Source organism: Calypte anna, chromosome 1 (assembly GCF_003957555.1).
Source record: "Calypte anna isolate BGI_N300 chromosome 1, bCalAnn1_v1.p, whole genome shotgun sequence".
NCBI lineage: Eukaryota > Metazoa > Chordata > Aves > Apodiformes > Trochilidae > Calypte > Calypte anna.
Genome location: NC_044244.1, coordinates 139212557 through 139225647, shown reverse-complemented (window position 1 = coordinate 139225647; position 13091 = coordinate 139212557). Strand labels below are relative to the sequence as shown.

Below are 13091 nucleotides of genomic sequence, written 5' to 3'. Positions count from 1 at the left end.
GGGCAAAATGTATATAAAATAATTGGCTTTGAGAGGAAAAAAAGGGTGTTAAGACAGCTTTCATAATTCATGAATAGAAAATGGCCATCAGCCTCTTACTCCAACAGCTAAAAATGCTGATATTTGAAGGAGTTATTTTATGCTTCTAAATAATTCTGCAAACTTCATAATTTGTTTCAAGTTCCTTTTTTCTTTTAACACTTGTGTTTTGGTTCTCAGTGACTGCCAGTTCTTTAGAGGCCCATCATACTGCATGGTGTACAAAACCAGGGTAAGAGGTAATTCCTAAAGTAAAAGTTTTTAATTATGTACACACACACAAATGTAAGGAATGGAAGAAAAATATAAAAATGGCAGTTACATATCAAATATCAATATCAAATTCAATATTTATTATAACTGGGGAAATGTGCTGGAGAATCAGAAAAAAAAATTAGGATCTTGTTTTACAGATGGCATATGTGAATGAATTTCTTCATTAAAGAAATTAATTTGTCAGCAAAATACAGCAATACAGAAAAGTTGAATGTTTTGTACTCAGTCAGTGGAATGTCAACAGCCTACTCTCTTTACTGGAATCTAAAAGAAAGAACAACTATAACTGTTTCTGAATATTGGTAAAATCTATGTTATTTAAAGTACACTGCATAATGAAATCATTCTAGTGTCTTCTGCTTCATAGCTGCAGCCAAGAGGACAGAGTTAGATAGAAATGGTTTTAATGGTTTTTATCCTTTCTCCTTCAAATTTACTGATTAGTGGCTTTTTCTTGACTTGGAATACAGTCATCATTTCAGATTTTTGTGAACTGAATATCACTTAATAATCTAACTGGTTTTCTTCAAGGGAATAAAATGTTACATTTCAATCCAGCCTGAAGTCTTCTAAATATGGTAAAGCCTTTTTTTTTTTTTTAAATCAGATTAGATGCGATTGAAAATACTGAACTGCAATTTTACAGCTTTGAGACCTTGTCTATTTTTTTGTTTGTTTTTTTTAGCTGGACAACTTGGATATAGAGGTCTGAAAAAATCTCTCATTTCTAAAATGTGAAGCAAAATAGCATTTTCAGTTATGGACATCAAGCTTGCATAAAGAGACTGAAAGACTTCTCTAAGAAGAAACTGCAGTATAATTAGCATCAGCAAATTCTGGATCAATTTCCAGCACAGTTAATAGTCTATTCCTTCACTGACCTTTTGTTTTTGTTATTTGCTTTCTTTTTCGTCTAGGTAAGAGGTGTAAACTTTGAAGCTGTTTTAAGGGTGGAAGAAGATGAAGCCAACTCCAAAATAAATGCTTCAAAAAGAGAAGTAGAGGATGACTTAGGTCTTAGTATGCTTATTGATTCCCAGAACAATCAATATATTCTTACCAAGCCCAGAGATTCAACCATTCCTCGTGCTGACCATCATTTCATAAAGGTAATAAATTTAGGGATGTTCTTGATATTCATTTTGCTAAAGTTTATTCCTGCTAGCTTGCATGGAGTCCTTGATTGGATTGAATATGGTTTCAGCATTTGTCACTCTAAACTTATCCTAACATTCATCATTACTCTGTCTACTGATGATCTGGACAGTGGGTTCCCTACCCCTAGTGTAGTCTTCACAAGACTGATTATGATGCCCCATTAATCCTCTTTGTTTTTATTTAACCTTTTGCATCTTTAGGGCAGCATCCTCTCTCTCAGGCTGCAAACAGCATGGCAAGCTCTTGCTGTGACTGATAGAAGCCACTTGTGTGCTGTCACTAGAGAGTTTATCTCTGTTCATGTCTTGTGATGAAAAAAAGATGCTGGAAAATATATAGATGTGTTTTTCATTGTATTTCTGCTTCATGAAGAATTATTGGATTGGAAATATTTAAAAAAAAACCCAAACAAAAAAGTTGGATCTGTTTTACCATTTTGTTTTAGTACAAATTGTCATTCCCCACAACTTTCTAGGAAACTGTCTACTTCCTATAATGTATTTAAAGTAGTTAATAAATTAATCACAAGTCCCCAAAGCTACCAATTACTTAAGGTGAGTACCTCACATGTGTCATCTGCAAAACTGAGGTGCTTATACCTACAGCAAAGTCTTCTGGTTAATTTACTGAAGCTGTGGGTTTGTTTTTTTTTTTTTGACAGACAGTATTCTACGTTTTATTTCAGAGTGCTATTTGTCTTCTGAAAGTTAATGGTCTTTAATCACAAATTTGTGTGTACTTTATATTAATACCTTTGTAAATCTTAAATATTTAGGATATTGTGACAATAGGAATGTTGTCTTTGCCATGTGGCTGGCTGTGCACAACAATAGGATTGCCAACCATGTTTGGGTATATCATTTGTGGAGTACTCTTAGGACCATCTGGACTAAATAGTATCAAGGTAAGTATGAAAGTTGTTTTTTGATTAATTTCCTTTGTTGAAAATTTTAACAGTAGATTTAAAAGAATATAGTATTGCCAACCTCAATTGTATTTTTTTTTAATTAAAAAGAATTAATCCCCAAACTTGGACTTTTGCAAAATGAGGCCTTAAAATTTTATGTCTTTGAAGGACTTTGTTTTAAGTGTTTTCTTCTATATAATCATGACAGAAATAGTTGTTCAAAGTGAAAGCTGAAGGTTGTATGTTGCGGGTTTTTCTTTTTATTTGGTATGGTTTTGTATTTGTTTTATAGTTTGGTGTTTTGGGGTTTTTTTGTTATTTGGTTTTGGTTATTTTCCCTTCTTACCTTTAATCATAAATCATCAAACTTCATAGACAAATTATTTAAAAGATGTCAAATACTCAAAACCTTATGTGTTGGCTCTGGGGGAAGTGTTTAAAAGAAGTAGTTCCCTAAGTAGCATAGCTTGGCTTCCTAGACAGTTACTTTGCACCTCTGTAGCTCTTTCATCCATCCCAGTCACCCTACTTCTTTTCCAGTCCTCTGCCCACATTCCTGAAGTCTCTTGAACCTTTTTAGCTCCATCACGTGTCCCCTGATTACTAGCTCAGTGTGAGGAGGCTGTGGGCTGTGGTTGGCTAAACATTGCACATGTTTTGATAAGTGGTCTGGTGTGCATTAACAGATTGTTTAGCCAGCAGGCAAAACAGAACACATGTTAAGGTTGCATGGTAATGTCTGGTTAAGTTACATTTGTCTGTTATGTTGATCTCTGCATAACTGCTTGGAATTTAGTGTCTTTGCAACCTTTGCTGTGAGGTGGGAGTTTGTTAAAAATGACTGTTGGGCTCAAAAGTAAGTTGGAAGGGAAAGAGATTGTAGGGTTTTGTCAGTCTCGTATTTGGAAGAGAAGGCTACAAATAGAACAGTTTAAAAATTTCAAATTCCAAAGTTGAGATTAAATAATAACCTTTGTGTTGTACATAAGGTCTGGATCAAGAAGGTCTGGACAACTTGACCACTTAGTCTAAGAAGAAGGTTTCTAAGCTTGGCATTAGGAGACTCAACAATGAATTTTCATAGGCTTACACTGAAGAAGGTGATGTGAACACAACAGAGATGGAGGTTTCTTTAGAACAATATCTTAGAAGTGAGACTGCCTGTTTCTTGTGGAGATGTGATTAAGCATTATTCATCTGGTTACAGTTCATTTTGGCTGGGTCTCTTGTCTGTGCTCCTGCCTTTTGTCTCTTCTGTATTTCATTAAAACTTGAATGTCAGAGGAACTGAAAAGGCAGGCAGATTCTAATCTGGCAGGGAATGTTCCATCTCCACTTCTCTGTGCTTGATCACCCTGTCCTCTTCTGCTCTGGACTGTGAATACATAGGAAAAAAAGTCAGCTTTTTTCTGTTGTGAAAGGAAGACAACCACTTTTCTTGCTGTTGCACCCTTCTCTCTGAAGTGGAAAGTCTGGTAGTTGTATTGGTTTGAGAGACAGATGCATGGAGTCTATAGGGCAGAGAGCAGAATAGCATCTACAGTCTAGCAGAATTATTATACCAATAGGCCAATAAAATAACTAGAGAGAAGTAACTTCTGAAATGTAAACTTTGGAGGTTTAATATGATATGCATAAAATTTAACCTATTTATTTTCAACAAACAAGCAAACTTACATATGTCAACACATAATCATTTTGGGTGACCTTTACTACCCAACCAAATTGTCCAGTAGCAGACAGGTGATGGGGAAAAACCTTTGAACCCTAAAGGTGCTGAGGGAATTTCCTATGGGAACTACCTAGGGAAACATAATGAGAAACAATTCCTTTTGTAAATGGACATAAATTTGTATTCTAAGTAGACTACTGTGCACGGATTTTTATTTTTTTATTTTTTTTTAAAGTCTATTGTACAGGTGGAGACGTTAGGAGAGTTTGGTGTATTCTTCACTCTTTTCCTTGTTGGTCTGGAATTTTCTCCTGAAAGACTAAGAAAGGTATTCTTGTATAATGTCTCTACATTACAGAATTCAATCGATGGTGTTAAGGTTATCAGTTCTGTTTCAGATTTTTACGTTCTCTCTCTAATATGCTTGTATAACTTTGTACATTTTTGAAAGGACAGTTAAGACATTCACTTCTTTAACTCTTTGGAAAGAATAGAATGCATTTTTTGTTTGGCCTTTCAAAAAAACCACTTTGCTATATCTCTTCATTTTGGTAAAAAATCCCAGTTTGATTACTAGAAAAATCTGACACAACTTACAGCAATCCATCCCTGCATTATTTTAACATGCAGTAACATGCAGTTGCTATTATGGAGTGTTCAGTAATGTTTGCCAGTCCTGTTGGAAAAAAAATCAGTTTGTTATGTATTGCATGCTGAGATGATGATACATGTACTGGCTAATAAACTGAGTCCACAAGTATGTTAGCACAATCTGGCCATCAGGATTCTGCAAAAAGTTACAAGTTTCTCTTGGTCTTAATAAAAAAAGTTTATGAAATAACTTTTATGAAATAACTAGCTAAAATTCTAATAATATTAAATCATGCATCTTAAACTGCTTATATATAGTGAAAATCATTGTAACTTATGCATTAAAAGCATCATCTGTCTTTATTGTAAGAACTTGTTTTCTTCACAAAGGTATGGAAAATATCTTTGCAAGGACCCTGCTACATGACAGTTCTGATGATTGCCTTTGGTTTACTGTGGGGACACTTGCTCCAAATCAGACCAACACAAAGTGTCTTCATCTCCACTTGTTTATCTTTATCAAGCACACCACTGGTGTCAAGATTTCTTGCAGGTAGTGTTCGAGGAGATAAAGAAGGTAAGTATGATTTAAAATATGGACTACTGTAGTATCTGCAATAAAAGGAGAAAAAAGTTGTCTTTGTAATATTATGAAATAAGACAAACCAAAACCTACTGTTAAGCCTGTTAAGTGTTCATCCTCTTTTAACGCTGTATGTTTTGAGTGACCTCACCTGATTGAGAACTGGAGGGCAACCAGGCTGGTGAAGGGACTCAAGCACAAGTCCTATGAGGAGAGGCTGAGGGAGCTGGGGATGTTCAGCCTGGAGAAGAGGAGGCTCAGGGGAGACCTCATCGCTCTCTACAACTCCCTGAAAGGAGGGTGTAGCCGGGTGGGGGTTGGTCTCTTTTCCCAGATGACTTTCAACAAGACAAGAGGGCACGGTCTTAAGTTGTGCCAGAGGAGGTTGAGGTTGAACATTAGAAAGAATTTCTTTACAGAGAGGGTGATCAAACACTGGAATGGGCTGCCCAGGGAAGTAGTGGGTTCTCCATCCCGGAGATATTTAAAAAGAGACTGGATGTGGCACTCAGTGCCATGGTCTGGTAACTGCAGCAGTAGTGGATCAAGGGTTGGACTTGATGATCTCTGAGGTCCCTTCCAACCCAGCCAATGCTATGATTCTAAGACATTTCAAGATTTCTGAGCACTGCAAGTATTCACTGATTCTGCTGAATGTCTCCATGTCTGCTTTGTTGGTGTACAGGGGACATTGACTACAGTAGTGTACTACTTGGCATGTTGGTGATGCAGGATGTGCAGCTGGGTTTATTTATAGCTGTCATGCCTACACTTATTCAAGCAGGAGCAAGCACGTATTCCAGGTAAAAAAAAAAAATTCCTGTATGTATCTTCTCCCCACTCCTTTCCAGTTAGTATGCAGATGATACAACTATGAGAGTACTGCAGTTAATGTCAGTTCAGTGAAAAATACACACTGTTCTGAGTTTCCTTTACTATATTTGTACTTGGCATGTTGTATGAAGATATTTTTCTGTTCTAGCTTCCTTAGTCCTGTCCAATACATAAAGTTTGTAGTGGAAGGCTTGTTATTGTAAAAAATAAATTAATTTCTTCAGTTACTTTATTTCCTCAAGCCATGTATTTGTTAAAGACTATGTGATAGTATTACTAAGCCTGATTGCTTACCTTGGAAAGATCAATCAAAAAATTTCATTTTGAATCAACCTGGAAGTAAGTTCTAGGCTATAAGAGGGATTGCTGGGCACTCAGCAGATTAGTATTCATCTTGTTTACTAATGCATCTAAATATATTACTATAGCCACTCCATATTGAACATCTGTGGAATTAGATCTTTTCACTTAAGGGGAACCAGTTGGGACACATGAGAGCACTTGAAAGAAATGCTTTGTTTGTTCTTCTCTTCCAGCATTTTCAAGGAAATACTGAGAATACTGATACTGATTGGCCAAATTCTCTTTTCTCTGGCTGCTGTTTTTCTTATGTGTCTTGTTATAAAGACTTATCTCATAGGACCATATTATCGCAAGCTGCATGCAGAAAGCAAAGGGAATAAAGAAATCCTCATTCTAGGAATAACTGCATTCATCTTCCTTATGTTAACGGTAATCTTTTAAATTAATAAAACATTTTAATGCACCTGGTAATTTGCTGCATCAGTATCACAAAAGCCACCACACTTACTGTAATTGCGTATCCGTGTACCTCTGTAGTTAATTACTTGGTTATAAAATGTTTTAAAACAAACCCCAAATGCACAGATGAGTAAGATGAGATAAGAGTTGAATGTCAATCATCTGAACTTCTGCTGGTAACTCTTAATGCAGCCAGATAAAGAATCATTATTACATTTTTAATTTTGGGCTACTTCATGCATTTGAAAAGAATTTAGGATGGATTTTGAGATACTGATAATGGCTATTGTGACATGCTCTCAAGTTTCTTTTCAATAGCAAGTTCTCAATGTTTTATTATAAAATAATGTTTTGTGGTAGATAAACAGTTTGGGATGAAGTTGAGAAAATAGAGAAATGACTTTTAAGGCTTCTAGATTTTGATAACCCTTTTGGGTTTTGTTCATTTTGCCTCTGAATCTTCCTTTTATTTATTTCTATGTCACATCTAGCTCTGTGAAAAACTGTTCTGCTGGAGAACAGAATGTGACAGTTGCTGATAGTGTTGTGGGTTTGAAACTCCATTATCCTGGATGTGCAGATTGTTATGTCCTGAGAAAAATTATCCCAGAAAGCTACTCTGCATGTACAGTGTTTTTTCCCTCTAGGGGTATTTTGCTTAATTATTACAGGCCCAACAGAGAAAGACCTGACCTCCTTCAGGAAGGTTAAGACAGAAATTTTTGAGGGTCCAGCTTTACAGTTTGTTGATTTCCATTATATAGGTTAAAAATATCATCCCTCTGGCCAGTTATTCAAATTCCAAATGTTTAATCCAATAAGAAAAGAAACTAAACCTGTTAACTGCTTTATCCTTTATTCTTCTAACACACAGATATGACATTTGTAGAGAAACTTCAATAAAGAACAACAGCCAAGCAAAAAAAATTGTATAAAATATTACCATAGATAGAGGCAGTCTTCCTTTTGTAAAATGCTGCCTAGATAGAGTGAACTGATCACATATCAAATATACAAGGAGTTTGTCTACATGACTTTACATAATATATCTGTGTATACAAACCTAAGAATGAACATGTTTCAGTGTTAGATTCATACTGCAAAACCAGAATGCAGCTTCAGCACGGGAAGCATTTGTGAAAGAGCAAATATTTTGTGTACTTTCAGTGAAAAAAAGAATTCCTTTAAAGTTGATAAATAATGAATCAAAGGGAACAGCACAAAAGATACTGCATGTAACCTCAGTAAACCAAATGCAATGCTTCATGTTCACTGACACAGATACATCCATTATAGTAATGCTACAAGTTGTGGTTTGAGCACAAAAAAAAAAGACCTAAAAAAACTACAATGAAAACAAAGCAAAAATAGGATTTGGTTGTCCAGTTGAACAAACAGCTCAGCAAACAAATCTTAAAATCTTAATTGGTACAGATGACCTACTATGTCAGGAATAAAACCATAGTATGAGGGATGGAAATCTAGTTTAAAAAAATGTTGCATGTGTTTGGAAAGGCTAAATAAGTATTTTTGGGGTTCCAGGCAGGAAGGTAATTAAACTGTCGTGGTTCCTGCAAAGATTTTTCTCTTTGGGAAACCAAGCTTAAATATTGACAGAATTGGTATAGCTGTCTCTAAACTTAGAATTTTCCATCCTGATGTAATTCTAAAAAAGCTTTTGAATTTTTAGAAGAAAGAATAACAGAATGCATATTTTAGTGGCCTTAACCAAAGGTGACTTTGTGGCTCCACTTAGAAAACTTTTGTAAGACCTTTTTAAAAAAATATTTTAACCCCTATTTAGCATGTGAGTTATTCTGCAGGACACGTGCTTTCCAATATGTGATAAAGGAGGTAGGAATGACATGGTATTCCTACTTCTTGCATATAGTTATTTTTTATGTGCTTCAGTGTTGACTGGATTTCTGCAGCCCACTTAAATTTATCCTGTATTGGGATTAATCTGTAACACTCACATGTAATGCACTTTATATATAAGCTTAATTTGTTTTACTAGTTCCCTGGTTTTGAAGGTCTCAGATGACTAATTAAACAAGAATGGCTGTTTCTCTACCAGTAAGGGAAAATTCTGTATGGGAAACAAGAGGGAGCCTAGGACAGAAGAGGTTCAAGTCCAAGTAAGCAATTTTGATGTAACAATTATCCTGTCAGCTAAAGAACTTCCTATATGGAAGTAATGAAGTGTAAGGATTTCTGCACTGCTTGGCTCACATAGATAACATTGCAACTCATTAAATCAGAAACAGGGTCTGAAATACATCTCTTCTTGATAAACTTAATTAAAGAGATGCAAACAATCTTGAATAAGAGCTATTTTACCAAGATTTGGAGCTTAAGATACCTCTTTCTGTTTCCAGACATTCTTAGAAGTGATGAAATTCCCCCCTTCCTTTTGTCCTTCAACTAGCTGGTCAAATAGAGGAGAGCAGGGGGTTGTGTCAAATACCATTCCTCTGGAAGTCTGTCTGACTTCGAGATGCAGTTCTGCATCTTTCAAACATGTGCCTTGTCAACAGCAACAAAGGTTCAGTAGATCATTATCACAATTTCATCAACTCCTTTTCAAGATGAGAGTTACACAGATACTGCTTTTTTTTTTTTTTTTCCCATTGGAAAACTGTTCTCCTGAATCATAACATAAGGAGTAAATCTATCTTAAAGTGTCAAATATGATCATTTAGGATTGATGGTCAAACTGGTACTTCTAGGTCAAGATATATACCACAGTGAGCTGAAGAAGATGTTATAATTCAGCCAGTGTTCACTGGTGTAGTGTTGCTTTTTCACGTTCTGTATGTACAGAAATATTACAGGGATACATTTTTAAAGTGCTATCCTGATAATGAATTGCTGTATTGGACATCTGCAGGAAAACTGTAGTTAGTTTTGTCTAAAAATGAAGTTTCTGAGTGTTGTAAAGGAATGGGGAAAAAATATTGGAAAAAAAAATCTAGCAAGAAGGATAGCAGGTACAGTTACAAGTTTGTAGGACTGTGTGTACAATTCAGGGAGATGGGGATGTGCTTTCCAGTTTGATTGCATTGTGGTTTACCTGGGATGATGGCAGCAATTAAAGAGAAGTGTCCAGCTTGCTTTATATACCAAAAAGATAAAAAGAAAATAAAGCTCTGTTATGAAAATGTTTATACTTTTTCCCGCACTTTATTAGGAATGTTGTTCCTTTTTTGCCTGGAGTACTTCTTAGGGGCTCGTAACCTGATAATGAACTATATTCTATCAGTTAAAAGGAGAAGGTTAAGGAAGAACTGTAATCTCAAATATTCTGGTTAATTATTTAATAAAATGCAGTTGAGCTGGAGTTTTTACAAGGCTCTCTAAAAATTGTTTCTGTTTCCATTAAGGTTTTCCATTTCCTCGAAATGAATTCACCTCTTTACTCTTGGGCAGACTTAAGTTACTGAAGCCTGAAATTCTTATACATTTTTTTTCTATCAGGCATTCTTTAACTTTACTGCTTTGCTATATTCATTAAGCTTCTGTCATGATTAAAGAGCAGCAGTAAGATACACATTACTGGAGAACATAGGCAAAACAACTGCTGAACAAATGGTTGAAATTCAGCTGGAACATGTTATAGCAGTAATGTGTATTTCTTTATTTATTGCCATGTTAGAACATCTGAACGTAAAAATCCAATATTCTAGTGAAAGCAAAGCAATACTTTGGGAATTAGAGTAAAATGGGAACTCTGAAATCAAAGGAAAGCTAAATTTCTATGTGACCTGCTGTAAGTGACCTTGCTCTGGCAGGGGGGTTGATCTTTGGATGTCCTTTCCAACCCCTAACTTTCTGTGATTTCTGTACTGGGAAAAACATATAAATTGACAAAATTTTGCATTTAATTTTGACTGAAAAAGCTTTCTGTAATGTAGGAGCTGAGAAAAGAACAGTGCAGAGCCCTGGGATTAGTAATTGTTAGAGCTCTGTTAGGTAAAGGCAAAACATTAAAGATGATGAAAGCCAAGAGGGAAAACAAAATTCAAAATACTTTCCAAGTTTTGCTTATATAAGAAACGTAGCTGAGAATGCTTTCCTGCCACAAAACAAATCCTCTCCTGTGTGTATGTGTGCATCCCACACGTTATATATAATACATCCCAATGCGACAGATTTAGCTGAGGAAATGTGTACACTTATTGGCAATATTATTGGACAATCAGAGACCAGGATGGAGAATCTGTATAAAAGAGAATCTGTATAAATCTCGATATAAATTTGAAAAACAGACTGAAGGAGAGGGGATGGGGTTAAGAAAAGAATGTAATTTTTGATACTTTCTTGCCCTTTCATCCACTTTGCACTTCTCTGTGTGTAGAGCAACCTATAGATTTTGTAGTAGCAAGTTGTAAAGGACCCTAGAGGGTAGACAAGAAACAGCACAATTTGCTTTTTTTTTAATTTACCAGACCCTTGAGCTCATACTTAGCTTGCCATAGAATGAAGGAATGCAGTTCATTTTTTATGTGGTGGGAGCAAACCCTGACAGACATACAGTTTACTCCAGTTATGTCTGATGCTTTCTGAACAAGCTTCCTTTCCTACTTAAATTTCTCCTTGCTTGACCAGTGATTCTCATAACAGCAAAGAATCATGCAATTTCTAATACAAGAGATGATAAATCTCTTCTGATATGGCAGTCCAACCCATATAGATGTCAATACCTAAAATATTAACTATGGAAGTTTGATCTGGAGCCCTGTTCTGACTGATAACACTAAAGTGTAGAGGTAAGCATAGCTGAATAGTAAAATTAATTCTAACTTTAATAGAAGAGGCTATATGGGATCTTAATCAGATTTTCTCAAGAGGTTGTGACTTTTAATGTGACTCAGAAGAACCTAAATGTTTCCTATTCATAACTATTTCCTTTATCTTCTTGATCTTTTGGTCATTTTAAAGCGACTTACATACATTTCCTTCCCTCATACAGTTTCAAATTGTGGTGAAAAGCAATGAAATTCCTTTTAAAATGAGACTAACATTATAATATTATTTTGTTGGTTTTGCCCGAGCAACAACTATGTGCATTAGTGGACAAAACCCATCAGTTTTCTTAACTGTCTTGCAATAAATTACAGACTGATATCCAAATGGAATCATGTGATAAGCATTCAGACTTGAATACTGCAATACACAGAAGTCCAGGGACTGTTTTAAGATAGCATTTTATGCACAGCTTGGAGACTTGACTATTGTGTCTTTTGCTCTCCTCCACTCATTTCAGGTCACTTGAGTTTTAGCTTCACACCTTGCAGTGTAACACTGCTGGAGATCTGGTGAATGTTGTCCATAAATGTACCATGGTGTATTGTTTCTTAATCTAACCCAGTATAGAAATAAGTCTTCAGTTTAAAATTTTCCATAAATATTACCTAGCACTGCCCTTTCTCAGTAAGATGACCATGTGCAGCAGCCTGGGTTTAGAGCAACTATTTCAAAACATACTTTATGCCAACTAAAAGTGCTGCTTGGGGTTTTTTGTTGTTGGGTTTTGGGTTGGTGTTTTTTTTTGTTGTTTTTCTAAAATGTCCTGAGCATTGCATTAAGCAGTTGCTTTGTGTTTAGTTCAGTCTCTTTATGTGTGTTTCATCTCTTCCTTCTAATACTGTATTCAAATAATGAAAATGAATGAAGCAGTCTCAGTTCTTTCAAACAGAACCCGTGCTTCATTTCAGCAGTTTACTTCACATGCTTAAATACCTCCCTATTCACTAAAGCACACAGGCACATTTAAGTCCAATTTACAATAATAAAATGTAATTTATGCCTGCGACTTCTGCTAAATTGAGACTATTCTCCCAAATTATAAGCTTTGATTTTTATTTTTTCCTTCTGTGAGACAGCTGGAAAATATGTCCTTACTGCTTTATTTCACAGCCTCAATGTATTATGCAATCCTGACTCCAAAGCTGCTATAGTCTTTCTCGTTTTTGTGAAATCAGATGCTGTCCTTAAGAGTGATACAAAGCATTACAATGTATATTAAGAAATTTCGTTTTGTTTTTATGGGGAAGGAGGTAACATGGAGGGGAAACTGGTTTTGTGAGTCTCTTGTATAACTACAATGCTGAAGAACACTGAAATAAGCATGCTAAATTCTATTTCTTGTTGAACTTGCATAAAGACAGTAATTTCCTACATTCAGTATAATGTACAGTTTTATAATTTCACTGTGAAATGGTATATAAGTCACTCAGGGCTAGAGAACAGCAATAGATTCTCTGTTA

At 35.4% G+C, this 13091-nt stretch overlaps 1 protein-coding gene across 1 annotated transcript in view; it reads left to right on the top strand.

Annotated features, from left to right (window-relative positions):
* Window positions 1-13091, top strand: part of TMCO3 (transmembrane and coiled-coil domains 3) — a 35616-nt gene that overhangs the window by 11643 nt on the left and 10882 nt on the right. Inside the window, exons 5-10 of the mRNA XM_030469409.1 lie at window positions 1233-1424; window positions 2249-2377; window positions 4288-4380; window positions 5034-5220; window positions 5912-6029; window positions 6597-6792. Of these exons, the coding sequence (XP_030325269.1) occupies window positions 1233-1424; window positions 2249-2377; window positions 4288-4380; window positions 5034-5220; window positions 5912-6029; window positions 6597-6792 (915 nt within the window). The remainder of the gene's footprint in view (window positions 1-1232; window positions 1425-2248; window positions 2378-4287; window positions 4381-5033; window positions 5221-5911; window positions 6030-6596; window positions 6793-13091) is intronic.